General features: G+C 65.5%; 3 protein-coding genes across 3 annotated transcripts; 2 read left to right on the forward strand and 1 right to left on the reverse strand.

Annotated features, from left to right (window-relative positions):
- The first annotated feature begins 1,754 nt into the window (after nucleotides 1–1,754).
- DBNL (drebrin like) lies at nucleotides 1,755–6,272 on the forward strand. Its single transcript, XM_072357046.1, has 14 exons — nucleotides 1,755–1,879; nucleotides 2,340–2,395; nucleotides 2,755–2,867; nucleotides 3,278–3,352; nucleotides 3,433–3,579; nucleotides 3,939–4,016; nucleotides 4,091–4,242; nucleotides 4,331–4,373; nucleotides 4,493–4,570; nucleotides 4,682–4,784; nucleotides 4,876–4,968; nucleotides 5,351–5,445; nucleotides 5,573–5,678; nucleotides 5,817–6,272. The coding sequence occupies exons 1-14, from the start codon at nucleotides 1,797–1,799 to the stop codon at nucleotides 5,954–5,956; spliced, it is 1,362 nt and encodes a 453-aa protein (XP_072213147.1). The 5' UTR covers nucleotides 1,755–1,796; the 3' UTR covers nucleotides 5,957–6,272.
- Nucleotides 6,273–6,498: 226 nt separating this feature from the next.
- CAPG (capping actin protein, gelsolin like) lies at nucleotides 6,499–9,973 on the reverse strand. The gene is made up of 9 exons (XM_072357113.1): nucleotides 9,807–9,973; nucleotides 9,443–9,541; nucleotides 9,198–9,370; nucleotides 8,975–9,129; nucleotides 8,466–8,627; nucleotides 7,901–8,140; nucleotides 7,513–7,645; nucleotides 7,139–7,227; nucleotides 6,499–7,065 (listed from the first exon to the last, which is right to left on the reverse strand). The coding sequence occupies exons 2-9, from the start codon at nucleotides 9,463–9,465 to the stop codon at nucleotides 7,000–7,002; spliced, it is 1,041 nt and encodes a 346-aa protein (XP_072213214.1). The 5' UTR covers nucleotides 9,466–9,541; nucleotides 9,807–9,973; the 3' UTR covers nucleotides 6,499–6,999.
- Nucleotides 9,974–11,060: 1,087 nt separating this feature from the next.
- AEBP1 (AE binding protein 1) lies at nucleotides 11,061–17,655 on the forward strand. The gene is made up of 21 exons (XM_072356975.1): nucleotides 11,061–11,324; nucleotides 11,783–12,223; nucleotides 12,323–12,394; nucleotides 12,535–12,606; nucleotides 12,686–12,775; nucleotides 13,022–13,111; nucleotides 13,204–13,290; nucleotides 13,429–13,506; nucleotides 13,572–13,646; nucleotides 13,720–13,829; nucleotides 14,029–14,168; nucleotides 14,247–14,331; nucleotides 14,415–14,559; nucleotides 14,631–14,719; nucleotides 14,799–14,922; nucleotides 15,338–15,534; nucleotides 15,850–16,029; nucleotides 16,110–16,452; nucleotides 16,582–16,721; nucleotides 16,801–16,900; nucleotides 16,982–17,655. The coding sequence occupies exons 1-21, from the start codon at nucleotides 11,102–11,104 to the stop codon at nucleotides 17,533–17,535; spliced, it is 3,435 nt and encodes a 1,144-aa protein (XP_072213076.1). The 5' UTR covers nucleotides 11,061–11,101; the 3' UTR covers nucleotides 17,536–17,655.
- The last annotated feature ends 23 nt before the right edge of the window (nucleotides 17,656–17,678 follow it).

Consider the following 17,678-nt stretch of genomic DNA (forward strand, 5'->3'; position numbering starts at 1 on the left):
CCCCTTATCCCATGCAGGGTCCCCTTACCCCATGCAGGGTCCCCTTATCCCATGTAGGGTCCCCTTACCCCATGCAGGGTCCCCTTATCCCATGTAGGGTCCCCTTATCCCATGCAGGGTCCCCAGTCCCACCCAGGACTGTTCCAGCTCACTTTGCTCCCCACATCTCATCGGGGTTCCCCCAACCCTTCCGGAATGCTGCACTCCTCCGTTCCTTCCCCCCATCCCAGTCAGGGTGCACCAGCACCTTTGGGTTCCCCTGTCCCCCCCAGGGTCTCCCCACCCCCTGGGGGTACCCTCACCAATGCTGAGATGCCATTGTGCCACCCAAGGGTGCTCCCGTCCAGCCCACATGTTCCTGTCCTTCATCCCCCATAGGGTGCCCTGGACCTGTCTGGGTGTCCCACACTCCTGCTTGTCCCCAGATGTGTGTCCCATCACACCCAATCCCACACACACTGCTCGGGTGTCCCCATCCCAATGGGGTGCTCAGGGGGGATCCCCCCCCCCGTCCCACCAGCACTCCCCCATCACAGTGGGGTGCTCAGGGAGCCCCCAGCCCACTGAGCAGGGTCCCCGTGCGGCCCCAGGCTGCCCCATAGGACAGGACTGTGCTGACAAACCCTATTCTTCTGGCACCGAGTCGCCCACCCCCTCCAACCCTCTGGGCCCCCTCACACCACCCCACAAAGGTCCCTTTGCCTGAAATCCCCTATGAAAAGGCTTTTGTGGCCCAGAACTCAGCGGTGACCCCAAGGAGCAGCTGCGGGGCACAGCGCTGCCCAGGCACTCCCCGTCCAGATGTTTTATGGCCCTGCTTTTCATTCACTTTCCCATTAATTGGCTGCTGGCAGCGCTCACAGCTGTGGGGTGGGGGCAGTAAGCAGCTTCCCCATCCCACCCCGGGTCACTCCGACCCATTGGGGTGATCTGTCCCTGGGGGTCTCACCCCCAAAATGCCAGTTTGGGGTGTTTGAAGGCAGCCCCTCACGGGGAGGGACACGTGGAGGATGGGGGGGGTCCCGGGGAGTCCCACTGTCCCCAGGGGTCCCGTAGTGGTTGGGGCTCCTGGGGTGGCTGGAGGACTCGGGGTGCTCAGGGGTCCCATGGCACCCAGGGGTGCGCCAGGCTGTCCGGGGGTCCTGGGCTCCAATGGAGGCTGGGAGGGTCCGAGGGGGTCCCAGAGTGGCCAGGGGTGTCCAGGGGGTCCTGTGTCATCTGGGGGGGGAGGGCCAGGTTGCCCGAGGGTCCCGCTGTCCCTCGTCCTGGGGACATCCAGGGCTGCCTGGGAGCCCCATGGTGCCCGTGGGGGGGGGGCTGGGGGTCTAAAGCTGCTGGTGTCCGAGGGGTCCCGGGGTGTCCGGGGGTCTCAGGGCGCTGACGGCTCCTGGTGCACGCGGGGTGTCACAGGTCCTGGGGGTGGCGCGGGGCGTTCGGAGCTGCCCAGGGACCCCCGTCATCGGGGGGGGGGCACCAGGGACACTGTACACAGGGGTCCCACGCGAGGGGACGGGGGTCGGGGGGGGTCGGGGGGGGGGTCGGGGGGGTGACAGCGCCGCGGGGTCCCCTCTCTAAGGGGCGCGAGACGAGCCGCGAATGGGCCATCAGCGCGCTCGCGGCCATGGGGTGGGGGCGGGGCTTGTCCGGAGGGGGCGTGGTCTAATGGAGGGGCGTGGCCAACTGGGGGCGTGGCCGGATCGGGGGCGGAACCCGGGGAGGGGCGGGGCTTCCCGTGAGGGGCGGGGCTCCCGTGAGGGGCGGGGCTCGGGTGGGGCGGGGCGGGAGCCGGCGCTGCCATGGCGCTGAACCTCAGCAAGAACGGGCGGGCGCTGCAGGAGGCCTACGGGAGGGTCGTGGCGGCCGGCAGCACCACCGACTGGTGGGCGGGGGGCGGGGGGGGGAGCGGAGATGGAGTGTGGGGGGGCACCTGGGGGGGTCCGGAGGTGGAAAAGTGGAAGGAGGATGTGGGGGATGTTGGGGGCTTGGGGGGGGTTGAGGGGTGTGATGGGGCTGGGGGGGATGGCGGTGGGGTGTAGGGTGGGGGGCGGGCAGAGCGGGGGGGGGATGGAGGTGGGGGGGAAATCTGTACGGTGTGGGGCGATGGGGACGGCTCGGGGTGTGGGGCACGTGGGGGGAGGGACCGGGGGGGCCTTGGGGTGCGCTGGGGTGGGGGGCGGTCAGGGTACGGAGCGCCCAGAGATGGGGGTCAGGGGGGACCGTGGGGAGTGGGCGGTTCAGAGCGTGAGGCTCAATGGATGGAGGCCTGCGAGCTGGGGCTGCTGTCTGTGGTTCGGGGCTTTGGGGGCGGGGGGCGGGACTCAACCCCCCCCAACCCACAGGGCTCTGTTCACCTATGAAGGCAACAGCAATGACCTGCGCGTGGCCGGCAGCGGGGGTGAGTTGTGCCCAGCACCGAGTGCTTCCTTACCAATGGGGAAGTGATGCCGGCCCGCCCCCCCCCGCTCTGCCCCATAACCCCTTTCGGCTGCCGCTCGGAGGCTGTAGCCCCATTCCTGCTGTGTGAGGGGGGTCTGCATTTGGGATGTGTATAGGGAACCAATGGGACCCCAACGGTTTGGGGCCGGGAGTGTGTTCTGTGGGTTTCCTCATCCCTGAGCGGTTCCCATGCAAGTGGTGCTGGGCGCTGTGGGCACCCCGCGGTGCCACCCACCCTCCCTGAGGCCCCGGGGCTGCCAGGGGACAGCCAGCGTGTGGCCATGTCCCCCATCCAGCCCCGCTCCTGTCCCGGCACAGAGGGCGGCCTGGAGGAGATGGTGGAGGAGCTGAACAGCGGCAAGGTGATGTACGCCTTCTGCAGGGTGAAGGACCCCAACTCCGGCCTGCCCAAATACGTCCTCGTCAACTGGGTGAGCCGGGATGGGGGTGTGTGGGACGTCCCAGAGCAAAGGGCTGGGAAGGAACTGCAGGGGCAGGGCTCACGGGGCCATTGCTCTTCCATTGCTCTCCCATTGCTCTTCCATTGCTCTCCCATTGCTCTCCCATTGCTCTCCCATTGCTCTTCCATTGCTCTTCCATTGCTCTCCCATTGCTCTCCTGTTGCTCTCCCATTGTTCTCCCATTGCTCTCCCATTGCTCTCCCATTGCTCTCCCATTGCTCTCCCATTGCTCTCCCATTGCTCTTCCATTCCATTGGTTCTTTGCTGCTTTTCCATTGCTGTTCCATTGGCTCTCCCATCGATCTTCCATTGGTACATTGTTGGTTTTCCATTGCTCTCCCATTGCTCCTCTGTTGGTTTGCCATTGATTCTCCATGCAGACGGGTGAGGGTGTCAATGATGTGCGGAAAGGAGCGTGTGCCAACCATGTCAGCACCGTTGCCAGCTTCCTGAAGGTTTGCTCGGCTCTGCTGCCCCCATTCTTTCCCCTGTGGAAGCCACCTTGGTGCTACCCCAGTCTGATGTCCCCGTGCAGGGTGCCCACGTCACCATCAACGCTCGAGCGGAGGAGGACGTGGAGCCCGAGCTCATCATGCAGAAGGTGGCCAAAGCCTCGGGGGCCAACTACAGCTTCCATAAGGAGAGCAGCCGCTTCCAGGATGCCGGGCCGCAGGGCCCCGTGGTGAGTCCGGGGCTGGGGCAGTGCTGGGTGACAGCACCGGGTATGGGAGATGGTTCGGTGCTGGTGCTGGTACCGTGGGGTAGGGAAGCTTGTGCTGTTGGATGGGTCCTGGGGGTGGGTTCCTGGTCCACAGGACCTACAGGGAGGGAGGGACAAGATGGAGAGAAACTTTTTGTGTGGTTGGATGGAGCCGGGATGCGGGGAGTGATGGGCTGTGAGCTCCCGTCCAACCCAACTGTGCTGCGATCCCTCACAAGGGCAGCACAGAGCAGCGGGGTCAGCGCGTTCCTGCAGGGGAATGCAAGAGGGTCGTTCGTGCAGCACCGCTCTGACCCCCCCCCACTGCCCACCCCACACAGGGCTCCGTCTACCAGAAAACCAACGCCATGTCTGAAATCAAGCGGGTCAACAAGGACCATTTCTGGGCCAAAGCTGAGGTGAGGGTGGCGGAGCAACAGTGCGGGCTGCAGGGCAGAGCACGGCGGGGCTGAGGCGGTTGTGCACCCAACAGAAGGACGAGGAGAACCGGCGCCTGGAGGAGAAGCGGCGCATGGAGGAGGAACGGCAGCGGCTGGAACGGGAACGGCGCGAGAGGGAACTGCAGGAGGCAGCGGGCAGAGAGCAGAGGTTCCAGGCGCGCTCCAGCCAGATTGAGGCCCAGAAGTGAGTCCTGAGCAGCGCCTGCCCCTCCTCACCCCCGTCACTCTTTGTCATCTCCTCTCCCCTTTGTCACCCCCCGTTTCCTTTGCAGGAGGCTGCAGCAGGAGGCGGAGAGGCAGGAGCACCAGCACTGGGTGAGCCTCGCGCCGTCCCTGGGGCTGTTGGGGTGCAGGTGGGGTGCAGGTCCCCTTTGCTCACTCCCTGCGTCGGGGTCCACTCGGTGGGGCCGTCGCTTTCCTCTCCGGTGCCGCAGAAGGAGCAGCAGGCAGAGGAGCGCGAGGCTGGGCAGCGCCGCAGCGTCCGGAGGAGCGAGTCAGTGGAGAAAGCCCAGGTGAGACCGCAGCCCCAACAGCCCCAACAGCCCCAACAGCCCCAACAGCCCCACCGCAGGGCTTCACACACTGGACCGTCCCCCCCACCCTGAGCTCTGCTCCGCACGCAGGAGGCGGCGTCACTGATTGCACAGCGCGCGGGGAACCCGCGGGACATCTTTGTGCAGAGGGAGCAGACGGCACCCGGTGATAGTGCAGCTGCTGCTCAGCCAGGTGAGGGTCTCGGGGCTGGAGATTGTGGGCACCCCGTCCCAGCCAGGGGAGGATCTGCAGACCCCCCTGAGCTCCCCCTGGTCTCTTGCAGGCAAACTGCGCAGCCCATTCCTGCAGCGGGAGCAGGACTCGGTGCCCACCCCCAGCCCCACCATCCTGGACCCATCACCGGTGCCGGCTGCAGGTGTGTGATGGAGGGACCTGGTCTCCTCCTGGAGATCTCCAACCCGCCTGGATGCGGTGCTGGGTGGGAGCAGGGAGGCTCAGGGGTGCCCACATCCCTGCCGTGACTTCGTGACCCCCTTGGGCTGCACGCACCCCCCACCCCCCTGGCAGCACGGTGCCGTGGGGCCGCGCTCACCACTAGATGCTGCTGTTGGCCAAGCTCCGGCGCAGCCCTTCCCAGCAGCGTTGCTGCCTGTGGTATTTTAGGCAGTGATTCACATTGAGCACGAGCTCCCCCCTTCCCCCTCACCCCCCCAAACAGGAAACACCACTCAGGGCTCTGCATCCCCCCCTGCTAATGGGGGAGCACTATGGGTGAGCTGCCGCCATTCCCCCTGCAGGGCACAACGTGAGCCCAGTGGGGACCCACACAGATGGGGAGAACGTGTATGAGGACGCAGCCGACAGCGCAGCCATCTATGAGGAGCCCCCACAGGTTGGGCTCTGCCTCTGCTTTTCGGGTCCAGCTTTATGGGGGTGCACCCCCTCTGGGTGCCTCTGCTGCCCTCAGCCCCAGGCTGGGTTTGCTGCGCCCCCCTCAATGCTCCTCTTCCCCCCCCCAGGACCACGATGATGGAGCTGAGTACCAGTACCCGGCTGGGTACCAGCAGGAGCCTGATCTGGCAGGGAAGGGGCTGTGTGCCCGTGCGCTCTATGACTACCAGGCGGGTATGGAAGGGGGGGGTCCCTGAAATGGGATTTCCTCTGAAATGGGGGGGGGGCGGCTCCTCTGGAATGGAAGGGTTTCCCAAAGTGGGATGGGACTTCACTTGTTTTGTCCCACATCCCCCCGCTCCTCCCTCCCAGCGGACGACACCGAGATCTCCTTTGACCCCGAGAACATCATCACCAACATTGAGATGATTGACGAGGGATGGTGGCGGGGCTACGGCCCCGACGGCCACTTCGGGATGTTCCCTGCCAACTACGTGGAGCTGCTGGAGTGAGGGCGGTGGGGCGGGCAGTGCCCGGACTCCCCCCACCAGCACTGGTTCTTCTGAGCAGCACCAGCTTCCTGCCTTCCTCCCCCCCCCCAGCACTGAGCTGTGCCCCCCGGAGCCCCCAGCACTTTCTGGGGGGCAACGGCAGCACCCTGCAGTGACCCCCCCCCTTGAGCTGTGAGTGCTGCCTGCCCCATTCACTGTGAAGGAGGAAGAGCGCGGTGCAGAGGCGGCCTTCCTCCCCCCCCCGGTTTGCTTTGGGATCAAAGATGCGGTGGCTGTTGGCTGCGGGTCAATAAAAGGGCTTTCTTTGGTGTCAGGACCCTGTGGGGTTCCCTGCTCCATGTACCCCCCACCCGCAGTCCATGGGTGAGGGTTCCTCTGTGCCATTGGTAGTGTTTCAATGCAGCACCGGCACTAATGAGGAACCCTTAATTAAGAGGAAGCTGAGCGGGATGCATTTTGCAATGGGTCAGACACCACAGCCATGGCCACCGTCCTCCCACTGTACCCAGCCCACGTCCTGCCTCCAGGGCTGCAGTTTGGCACAGGGTTCACATCATGCCTTTATTTGTGCAGTGTGAGGGTGGCATGCGGGCATGGAGATGTGGCATGGCAGCGTAGGGATGGGGGTGGCACGTGCTGAGGCATGGGGGTGGCACTGAGGAGGGATGGCATGGAACGGGGTTGGACAGGGAGGTGGTACGGGGATGGCACAGACATACAGGTGGCGTGGATATGGGGAGGGAAATGGCACGGGCTCAGAGACGGGTGGCATGGGGACAGCATGGGCATGGGGATGGGTCCAGGATGGATGGGTGTGGGGATTGCGTGGGCTCAAGGACAGCATGGGATGGGGCACAGGGTTGGCACAGGGATGGGATGCCACGGAAATGGGGCTAGAGATAGAGGGGGACGGCATTACTTCGGAGATGACAGGGGTGGGTGATGGAGCAGGGCTGGCTTGTGCTTGGAGCTGGCACAGGGATGGAGGTGCTGTAGGGAATGTGGTGGCCTGTCCCTGCCCTGCCTTGTCCCCGCGCTGCCCCTCACTTCCAACCGCTGAAGAACTGCTTGAAAAGGGGCGTCTCGCGGCCCTGCGGCAGGATTTCCACCTGCGGGACAGTGATGGGGACACGATGGGGGTGTGAGGACGTAGCCTGCGCCCCCCAGCCCACCTGCACCCACCTGCGTGTGGGGCGAGTAGCCCATGCGGGTGATGGTCTGCTCGGCCACGCTGAGCGCCGCCTGCCGCTCCTGCTCGTTGGCTTTGCGCCCTGCGGACAGGGGTGTCAGTGCTGTGCGGGGTGGCCCCGTGCCCTGCCCCATCCCCATCCCCATCCCCATCCCATCCCCATCCCATCCCCATCCCATCCCCATCCCCATCCCCATCCCCATCCCCATCCCATCCCCATCCCCATCCCCATCCCCATCCCCATCCCCATCCCATCCCCATCCCATCCCCATCCCATCCCCATCCCCATCCCCATCCCCATCCCCATCCCATACCCATCCCATCCCCATCCCCATCCCATCCCATCCCCATCCCCATCCCCAGGCACCTTTCCACACGTAGACCTTCCCCCCGGAGCCCGCGTCCAGCACGAAGCAGTCGTCGGGGCACAGCAGGCTCTGGTTGAAGGGGCAGCCCCGGGCCACTTCGCTCAGGTCCATGCGCCCCGTCATGTCCGACACCTGGGGTGGTCACCGTGTCACCCCCATCCCGCAGCCGGTGCCAGGTTGGGAAAGACCTTTACATCACCAAGTCTGACCACCAACCTGACCCTTAGTGCCACATCCACGCGTCCCTTATGAACACACAGGGAAGCCCTGGGTGCCCCAGGCCGGGTTGGACGGAGCTTTAGGCAACCTGACCCACGGGGGGGCAACCGGCCCGCTGCATGGGGGTCCCCGAGCCGTGCCCAGCCCCACACAGCCCTCGTGCCTTGCCTTGTAGAGAACAGCCGTCCCCGCCTTGTGGTCGGCTGCCACGTCCTCCTCAGGGCTGCCCTCCTTCAAGGTGGGCTTTGGGCCCAGCACCTGCAGCATCTCAGGGGGCTCCTCGCCATCCATCACCGTCTCCAGGCGTGCTTTGCCGCCCCGCTCGCCATCACGGATGGCTGCAGCCAACTCCTGTGCCCGGCTGCGCTCCAGGACATTGCACTGCGCCCCGCACCATGTGAAGATGGTCTGGAGACAAGGATTGTGGAGGCAATGAGGCGGCTGGTCCCACCAGAGGGACATCCAGGACAGACAGACGTCCCAGTAGATGGACAGGTGGACAGGCAGGAAAACAGACACTGCTATGGACAGATGGATGCTTGACAGACAGACAGACACCCCAACAGCTGGACACCCATCAGGACAGCCAGCCTTCCCTACAGATGGAGAGCTGCCCTGGTGACCGTGAGGACACCCAGCAGACAGATGGACACCACACAGACACGCTGCCCTTCTTGCACCAAGCCAGGGCTCTGGGGAACAGAGAAGGGCCGGCAGCGACGCGGCCACACACCTCTCCCAGGTCCAGGATGAAGCAGTCTCCGGTGTTGAAGCTGGCCCAGCTCAGGTCCCGCTCTGTGGCCCGGATGTTCCTGCGGCCCTTCACCTGGTACAGCTGGCGCACGGGGCCGGGGCTGTGCCGCGCCGACTTGAAGGCCGAGTCCACACCGCCCTCCTGCCGGCACCGCAGCGGGTACTGACCAACAGCCAGCACCATCGGCCATGCCCAGTGCACAGCAGGGCTGCCCAAGAGCCACTGGTGATGCCCAGCTCCCATTAGGGTTACCCAACGGCCCCCTGGTGATGCTCGCTGCCCATTGGTGATGCCCGGTTCCCATTAGGGTTACCCAAGAGCCCCCTGGTGATGCCCAGTGGTGACTGGTGATGCCCAGCTCCCATTAGGGTTACCCAGTGGCCCACTGGCAATGCTCATCACTAATTGGTGATGCCCAGCTCCCATTAGGGTTACCCAATGGCCCCCTGGTGATGCTCATTGCTGACTGGTGGTGCCCATCCCCACACCTGGTATGTGATGCCGCGGGGGAAGTACCCCATGAACTGGTCGGACTCGTGGCCCTGCACCTCGCGGTGGGTGACGGGGCGCTCTCCCAGCAGCGCGTTCAGCTGGGTGCTCAGCAGGGCGCAGCCCCCCCGCTCATCCTGCGACGCTTCCCGACCTGCGGTGGGCAAGAACAGCTCAGCGGGACCCCCATGTCCCCCCACCGCCCCATCGGCCCATGCTCACCCATCCAGAGGTGCAGGTGGGCTCGCTCCTCGGGCCCCAGGTGCAGCACCAGGTAGGCGTCCCCCGAGTAGAAGATGCCCCAGGAGCTCTCAGGGACCGGCACCGGGCGCAGCTTCTCCACGCGCCAGATGTGCAGCCCAGGGCGGGTGGGTGCGGGGCCGAAGGGGGAACCGCTGCAGGGAGAGGAGTGTTGGGATGGGGTCTTTGGGGCTATAGGGGGCGGGGGGGGTTGGAGGGTGTGGGACCTTTTGGGGAGGGCTGTGTACATGGTGCCTGGGAGGTGCTGGACGGATGGACAGACAGCTGGAAAGACAGGCTGGCACCCCAACAGGGAGATGGATGCCCTGGTGGACAGACAGACAGAAGTGTGGTCAGACCCCCCTCCACACACACCCCATGGACGCCCCAACAGACATATGGCCACCACCCCCCAACAGACACCGCAACTGACAGATGGACCCCCCAGCAGACAGATGGACACAGCCCCCACCACGGACACCCCAATGGACAGACAGACACCCCAGTGGACAAACGGACACCCCAAATGAATGGGCACCTGGACAGACAGACAGACACCCCTGTGGGTCACACAGACAGACAGATGGACACCTGGAAGTACAGCCAAGCAGGAGGACGACAGGCAGGAGGACAGACAACCTGGACACCCCAAAAGACAAACAGCCCCGTGAGCAGACAGACAGGAGGACACCCAGACGGACGCCCAGACAAACAGGCGGACGCCCCAAAGCCGTGGGACACCCGGAAGCCGCAGTCAGATGCCGCTGACTCAAGCAGGAAAGGGTGTGGACGCCGGGGGGGGTTGGGGGGGGTGGGCCTGTCCCTGCATGTCCCCCCCACCCTGAGCACGTGGCCATGAGGGGGGCTGCTGGCACACGACCCCCCCAGCCAGGAGTCAGTGTCACGTGGTGCTGCTGGGGGTCCCAGGCCCTGCTGGTGGTGGGGATGTAATGGGAGGGGGGCTGTGCTGGGAGCTGGGGGCTGCACTGGGAACTGGAGCTGTTGGTGGGGGGAGCAGCACTGGGAGTCAGACCGGAGTCACGTCCTGCACTGGGATTGCTGAATGGGGCGACTGGAAGTGGGGGGGGGGCTGTACTGTGTGTGGGGGGGCAGCACTCGGGGGACCAGGAACACCAGGGGGCTGGGGAGTATTGGGTGAACTGGGGGCACTGGGAGGAACTGGGAGGAACTGGGAGGAACTGGGAAGCTGCAGTTGCCGCAGGGCAGCCCCCCTTGTCAGCCACCCCCGCCACAGCGTGTCTGGGTGCTGAGTCACAGCTGGGCTGGGGGCCACACGTGTGACGAGCGTGGGGGGGGCTCAGCCACGTGGCTCGGCCTCCGTGGGGCCCGGGGAGCCTGCAGGGCCTCGCAGAGGGATTGGGGGCACAGGACGGGGATAACGGGGGTGACCCCGATGCTGGGCGGCACCAAGGGGTGGTTCCGAGCCCTGAGCCGACGCAGTGACACAGCTGTGCCCGTTCCCGTGCAGGGGCCACGGGGAGCCCATCCGGAGCAGCGTCAGTGCAGCCGTGATTGCTGGTGCTGTGCAGCGCTGCTGCCATGCGGTGCCAATGCAACTGGGCAACCCCAGTGCAGTGTCAGTGCGATGCAAATGCCAGTGCAGTGCCAGTGCGATGCCAGTGTGGCATGAGTGCAATGCAAGTGCAATGCGAGTGCAATATCAGTGCAGTATCAGAGCAGTATCAGAGCAGTATCAGTGTAATATCAGTGCAGTATCAGAGCAGTATCATAGCAATGCCATCGCAGCTCCGTCCCACGCCGTCAGTACCGCTCCGGCCCGCAGGGCGGTGCCGCCCCTCCTCCCCCCCCCTCCCCTCATCCCGTCCCGTCCCGTCCCGTCCCGCTCCGCTCGGTGCCGCTCCGCCATGCCGCCCCGCTCCGCCGCGCTGCTCCCGTTGCTGCTGCTGCTCCCGGTGCTGCCCGGGGCCGGGCCGAGCCCCGCCGCTCCCGCACTGACGGACGCGGAGATCGAAGAGTTCCTGCGCGGTTTCCTGGCGCCCGGAGACGGCGCTGCGGGAGCGGACGGCAGCGATGTGCGGCTCGGGGCTCAGCCCGGGACCGGCGGGGAGCGGGGAGCGGGGAACGGCGGTGAGTGCGGGGCGGGGGGCGATGGGGCGGGGGGTGATGGGGTGGAAGCGATCAGATGGGCATAACGGGACGGGGGTGATGGAGCGTGGGGTGATGGAACTGGGGTGGGAGGAACTGGAATGAGGACGTTGGGATGGGGGAGAACTGAGGTGGGGTCACTGGGATGGGGGAAACTGGAGTGGGGGAACTGGGGGCACTGGGGGAACTGGGATGGGAGCAGCTGGGATGAGGGGAACAAAACGAGGGCGCTGAGATGGAGGGAAATGGGATGAGGGGAACCAAGATGAGAGCACTGGGATGGATGGCACAGGGGGAACTGGGGGGTGTGAAAGGAGTCGGGGTGAACTGAAATGAACAGAACTGGGAGAACTGGGCAGGGCTGGGGGCACCCAGTGGGGGCTCCGAGGTGGTCGAGGGCACTTGGCAGGGGCTGCCTCCATCCCACCCTGCCCCCCCAGAGCCTCCAGGGCGGCTGATGGAGCCCGAGGAGCCCAAGAAACCCAAGAAGGACAAAGCGCCCAAACCCACCAAGAAACCCAAAGAGAGAACGCGGGGCTCCAAGAAGGACAGGGACAAGAACGCCAATGGGGAGAAGCCCCCCAAGAAGCCCAAAGAGAAGCCCCCCAAGGGCTCTGAAAAGCCCCCCAAGGGATCCAAAAAGCCCAAGGAGAAACCTCCCAAGGAGAAGCCCCCCAAGGAGAAGCCCCCCAAGGAGAAGCCCCCCAAGGCCACCAAGAAGCCCCTGGACACGAGGCCACCGCAGCCACCCGACAGCCCCTGGGAGCCCCCTACAGCCCCACAGCCCCCGCAGGGTGAGGACGAAGCAGGGACTTCGCTGTCTGTGGGGCAGCCGTGGGTCCCCGAGGAGGAGGAGGAGGAGGAGGATGGCAGAGGCCGAGGTGAGTGGGGGGGTCACACTGTGGGGCTCTTTTGGGGCAGAGCTCAATGCCCCCATGTCCCACCCCGGCACATCACGGCCCCCTGTGTCCCATCCTCAGAAGAGGCGGAGGAGCGGCCGACCCAGCGCTGGGAGGGGGGCCGGGAGGATCAGCATCCTGAGCCTGAGGCAGGTGAGTGCCCCCCCACGTCCCGTGTCACCCTCCGTGTCGCTGTGCCACCTCCCCGTGCCCTGGTGCCATGTCCCTCATCTCCATCATCCTGTCGTCATTGCCCTGACCTCCGTGTGCCTCGTCCCCACGTCACCCCACAGAGGTCCCTGAGGAGCCAGAGCCGCCGACGCTGGACTACAACGAGCAGCTGGAGCGGGAGGACTACGAGGACTGTACGGTGCTGGGCTCACGGGGGCACTGTGGGGTCCCATCCCTCGTGGCCCCACAGTCAGTGTCCCCCTCTGTCCCCAGTTGAGTACATCCGGCGGCAGCAGAAGCCCCGCAAACCCCCGAACAGGAGGAAACCCGACCGGGTCTGGCCCCAACCGGAGGCAGCGACGCGTCAGTGCGGGGACACAGGGACAGGGGTGACCCCAGTGCTGGGAGTGGGGTTTGGGGTCACCAGGGATGGGGTGGGTATGGGGACATCCCAGTGAGTGGGGGTGCAGGGGGCCCCACGGAGGCATGGTGGTCCTGCATGGGGTAAGGGGGGGGCTCACAGTGACATGAAGATGCCATAGGGACACAATGACCCTGCAGAGGCATAGGGGACCCCATAGGCACCCCAAACCCTTTGGCCATCCCCAGCCACACCAAAGGAGCCCCCTGTGCCACTGCCCGGCCCTGTGACTGAGCGTGACTACGAGGAGGGCTGGGAGCGACCCGACTACGATGACTGTGAGTGACCCCAGGACCCGTCCCCTGCTCCCAGGGCGCTCTGTGGGGCTCCAGGGGGGTCCCAGCCCCTCACTCCCATCCCCACTCCACAGTGGACTACGGGCTGCTCCCACCTCCCAAGCCCAAGAAGCAGCCGGAGAAAGAGGAGGAGATGGAGACAGATGAGAAGTCGAAGCCCTGTGAGAAGCAGTGGCACAGCCCTGCCCCATCCCTGCCTGTCCCCATCCTGTTCCTGTCCCCATCTCTGTCCCCATCCCCATCCCTGTCTGTCCCCTTTCTGTCCCTGTTCCCATCCCTGATGGCTGCTCTCCCACCAGGGAAGCCCAAGAAGGGCGGAAGCAGCAAGGAGGAGGAGGAGGATCCGTGGGCAGAGGAGAAAGGCCAGGACAGCAAAGGTGGGTGACCCCAACCTGTGTCCCTGCCCAGCCTGTGCCCCCCTCACTGTGTCCTTTTCTTCTAGGGAAACCCAAAAAGCCGGGTGGGAAGAAATGGGAGCCAGATGAGGACGAGTGGGCACCACCGGAGGAGAAGACGAGTGAGTGTTCCCATCCCCGTGGTCGGGGCCGCTACAGTGCAGTGCCATGTCCTTCCCCTCCCTGTCCCCACAGGGTGCCCCCCCATCGGGATGGAGTCCCATCGTGTGGAGGATGACCAGATCCTGGCCTCCTCCATGCTGCGCCATGGGCTGGGCGCGCAGCGTGGCCGCCTCAACATGCAGGTGGGTGTTCATCCCGTCCCATATCGACATTCACCCCTATCCCGTCCCCATCCCTGTCCTGTCCCCATTCCATCCTATCCCATCCCTATCAGTGTTCCCATTCCTGTCCCCATCCCCATCCCATCACCACCCCATTGCTATCACCATCCCATCCCCATCCCTGTCCCCACCTCACCCCGTGTCCCCTCCCTGTCCCCAGGCGGGTCCCAACGAGGACGATTTCTTTGATGGCGCGTGGTGTGCGGAGGACGACAGCCGCGCTCACTGGCTGGAGGTGGACACGCGCCGCACCACCAAGTTCACCGGAGTCATCACACAGGGACGAGACTCCCAGATCCAGTACGGGGCCGGCGGGTGGGGGGGGGCTGCGGGGCAGCGCTGAGGGGTCCCACACTGTCCCCTTCATCCCTCCCACAGCGAGGACTTCGTCACCAGCTTCTATGTGGGCTTCAGCAATGACAGCCAGAACTGGGTGATGTACACCAACGGCTATGAGGAGATGGTATGGGGGGGGGGAAGGGGTGACATGGGGGGCGCAATGGGGACACTGTGCCACATTGTGCCACCCTGCGGTGCCCATCCCAGAAGTTCTATGGCAACGTGGACAAGGACACGCCGGTGCTGACCGAGTTCCCCGAGCCCATGGTGGCCCGTTACATCCGCGTCTACCCGCAGACCTGGAACGGCAGCCTGTGCCTGCGGATGGAAGTGCTGGGCTGCCCCCTCTCCTGTGAGTGGCACCAGGGGGGGACGTGGGGCTGGTGGTCCCGGGACACGTGGACACATCGCTGTCCCCCGCAGCCGTCAGCAGTTACTACACGCAGCAGAACGAGGTGACGTCGGCCGACAACCTGGACTTCCGTCACCACAGCTACAAGGACATGAGGCAGGTGGGTACGGTGGCACCATACACACATACACACTGATGTCCCCGCGCTGCCTCCCAGCGCCTGAACCCTCCCCCTGCAGCTGATGAAGGTGGTGAACGAGGAGTGCCCCGGCATCACCCGCATCTACAACATCGGCAAGAGCTCACGGGGGCTGAAGATCTACGCCATGGAGATCTCCGACAACCCGGGGGAGCACGAGACGGGTGAGGGGGGACATGGGGACGCTGCAGGTGGCCGTGCCCCCACCTGAGTCCTGTCACTCCCATACCCTTAACCCTACGCCTTACGGGAACCCTAACACTAATCCTGTCCCACTGCAGCAATGGCCAAAGCCTTACCCTAACCCTAACCCTAAACCTGAACCTAAAACTAACCCTAGCTCTAACCTTAACCCTGACCCTGAAGCTAACACTTGCCCTAAAGCCTATCCTAACCCTAACCGTGACCCTAAATGTACAGCTAATCCTCACCCTCGTCCTAAAGCTGGCCCTAACCCCAACCCTGACCCCAAAGGCAACCCAGGCCCTGACCCTAGCGGTGGCTGTGCTGTCCCATAGGCGGTAGGGCTGGGTGCCTTACCCCACACCCCACACACCCCGTACCCCCGGCTCCCTGCAGGAGAGCCCGAGTTCCGCTACACGGCGGGGCTGCACGGCAACGAGGCTCTGGGCCGTGAGCTGCTGCTGCTGCTGATGCAGTTCCTGTGCAAGGAGTACCAGGACGGCAACCCCCGCGTGCGCAGCCTGGTCACGGAGACACGCATCCACCTCGTGCCCTCGCTCAACCCCGACGGCTACGAGCTGGCACGAGAGGCGGTGAGAGCGGGGAGCTGCGGGCGGCACCGGGGTGGTGATGGCGTTGGGATGGTGGCAGTGGGATGATGGTGGCACCAGGGTGGTGTTGTCAATGGGGTGGGAGTCGCACTGGGGCCGTGGTGCTAGGACAGTGGCGGCGTTGGGATGGTGGCAGCGGGGATGTGGTGGAAATGGGGCAGCTGGTGGTGACTGGCGGTGGCACAGTGGTGGCAGTGACACTGCACTGGTGCAACGGTGGCACTGGGGTGCTGGTGGTGGCACTGAGGTGCTGGTGGTGGCACTGGGGCCACCACGGGGCTGTCACCGCTTCCCCAGGGCTCCGAGCTGGGCAACTGGGCGCTGGGCCACTGGACAGAGGAGGGCTTCGACCTCTTTGAGAACTTCCCCGACCTGACGTCACCGCTGTGGGCAGCCGAGGAGCGGCAGTTGGTGCCGCACCGCTTCCCCAGCCACCACATCCCCATCCCGGAGCACTACCTGCAGGACGACGCCGCGGTGAGCGCACGCCCAGCCCGAGTGTGGCGGCGACACAACGGGACGGGTGGCACACGGGTGGCACAGCGTCCCCTCCGCAGGTGGCTGTGGAGACGAGAGCCATCGTGGCCTGGATGGAGAAGAACCCCTTTGTGCTGGGAGCCAACCTGCAGGGCGGGGAGAAGTTCGTCTCCTTCCCCTTCGACGCGGCGCGGCCCCACAGCGAGACCCCCCCAGCCCCGCGCCCGCCGGACGAGGATGAGGACGGTGAGCGGCCCGAGGTGCACGAGACGCCCGACCACGCTGTGTTCCGCTGGCTGGCCATCTCCTATGCCTCGGCGCACCTCACCATGACCGAGACCTTCCGCGGGGGCTGCCACGCGCAGGACGTCACCGAGGCCATGGGCATCGTGCAGGGCGCCAAGTGGAAGCCCCGCGCCGGCAGTAAGTGGGCATTGAGGTGGCACCGCTCGGACTCAAGGGCCGTTCTCACCTAAGGGATGCCACTGCGACAGCGAGACGGGGGGTGGGAGGAGGGAACGTGCAGCGCTCGCCCCATTGGGATTTTGGCAGGCATGAATGACTTCAGCTACCTGCACACCAACTGCCTGGAGCTCTCCGTCTACCTGGGCTGCGACAAGTTCCCCCACGAGAGCGAGCTGCAGCAGGAGTGGGAGAACAACAAGGAGTCGCTGCTCACCTTCATGGAGCAGGTAGGCACGGCGGTCCGGTGCCAGGAGCTAGTGGTCGCCCCCTCGTCCCCACGCGCCGCCCTCGTCCCCTTCTGTGCAGACCCACCGGGGGATCAAAGGTTTGGTGACAGACCAGCAGGGAGAGCCCATCGCCAACGCCACCATTGTGGTGGGCGGCATCAAGCACAGCGTCAGGACAGGTAGGAGGGGGGGTGGGACGTGGCAGGAGCGCGGTGGACAGGGACGGCCCCGCAGCCCCCTCACCCCTTTGCCGCCCGCAGCCAGCGGCGGGGACTACTGGCGCATCCTGAACCCGGGTGAGTACCGCGTGTCGGCGCGGGCCGAGGGCTACAACCCCAGCACCAAGACCTGCAGCGTCTTCTACGACATCGGGGCCACCCAGTGCAACTTCGTGCTGGCGCGCTCCAACTGGAAGCGCATCCGTGAGATCATGGCCATGAACGGGAACCGGCCCATCCGCCGCGTGGTGCCCGGCCGCCCCATGACGCTCCGCGAGCGCTTGCGGCTGCGCCAGCGCCTGCGGCTCCGGCAGCGGCTCCGCGAGCGGATGAGGCTGCGGCGACTGAACGGCACCGCCAGCACCGCCGGCCTCCCCACGGCTCCATCACCCAGCACGGCGCTGCCCGTCCCGGTCAGCAGCACCACGTACGCGCCGTGGAGCCAGGAGCCGCCCACAGCCGGCACCTGGGAGATGGAGACTGAAACGGAGGTGGTGACCGAGCTGGTGACGGAGACGGAGATGTGGGATGTGGGCACAGGGACGGCACAGCCCTTCACCACCGCAGAGACCTACACCGTGAACTTTGGCGATTAGGGGATGCCCGTCCCCTCGCTCCTGCCTCCGGGTGCTCCATGGGGGCACCGTGCTCCCGGAGCCCCTGGGCTGGGCATGCACACACACACACACACACACACACACATCCCCGTGCCCAGGCAGCTGGTGGTGACACTGTGACA

This window comes from Excalfactoria chinensis, chromosome 25 (genome assembly GCF_039878825.1).
Source record: "Excalfactoria chinensis isolate bCotChi1 chromosome 25, bCotChi1.hap2, whole genome shotgun sequence".
NCBI lineage: Eukaryota > Metazoa > Chordata > Aves > Galliformes > Phasianidae > Excalfactoria > Excalfactoria chinensis.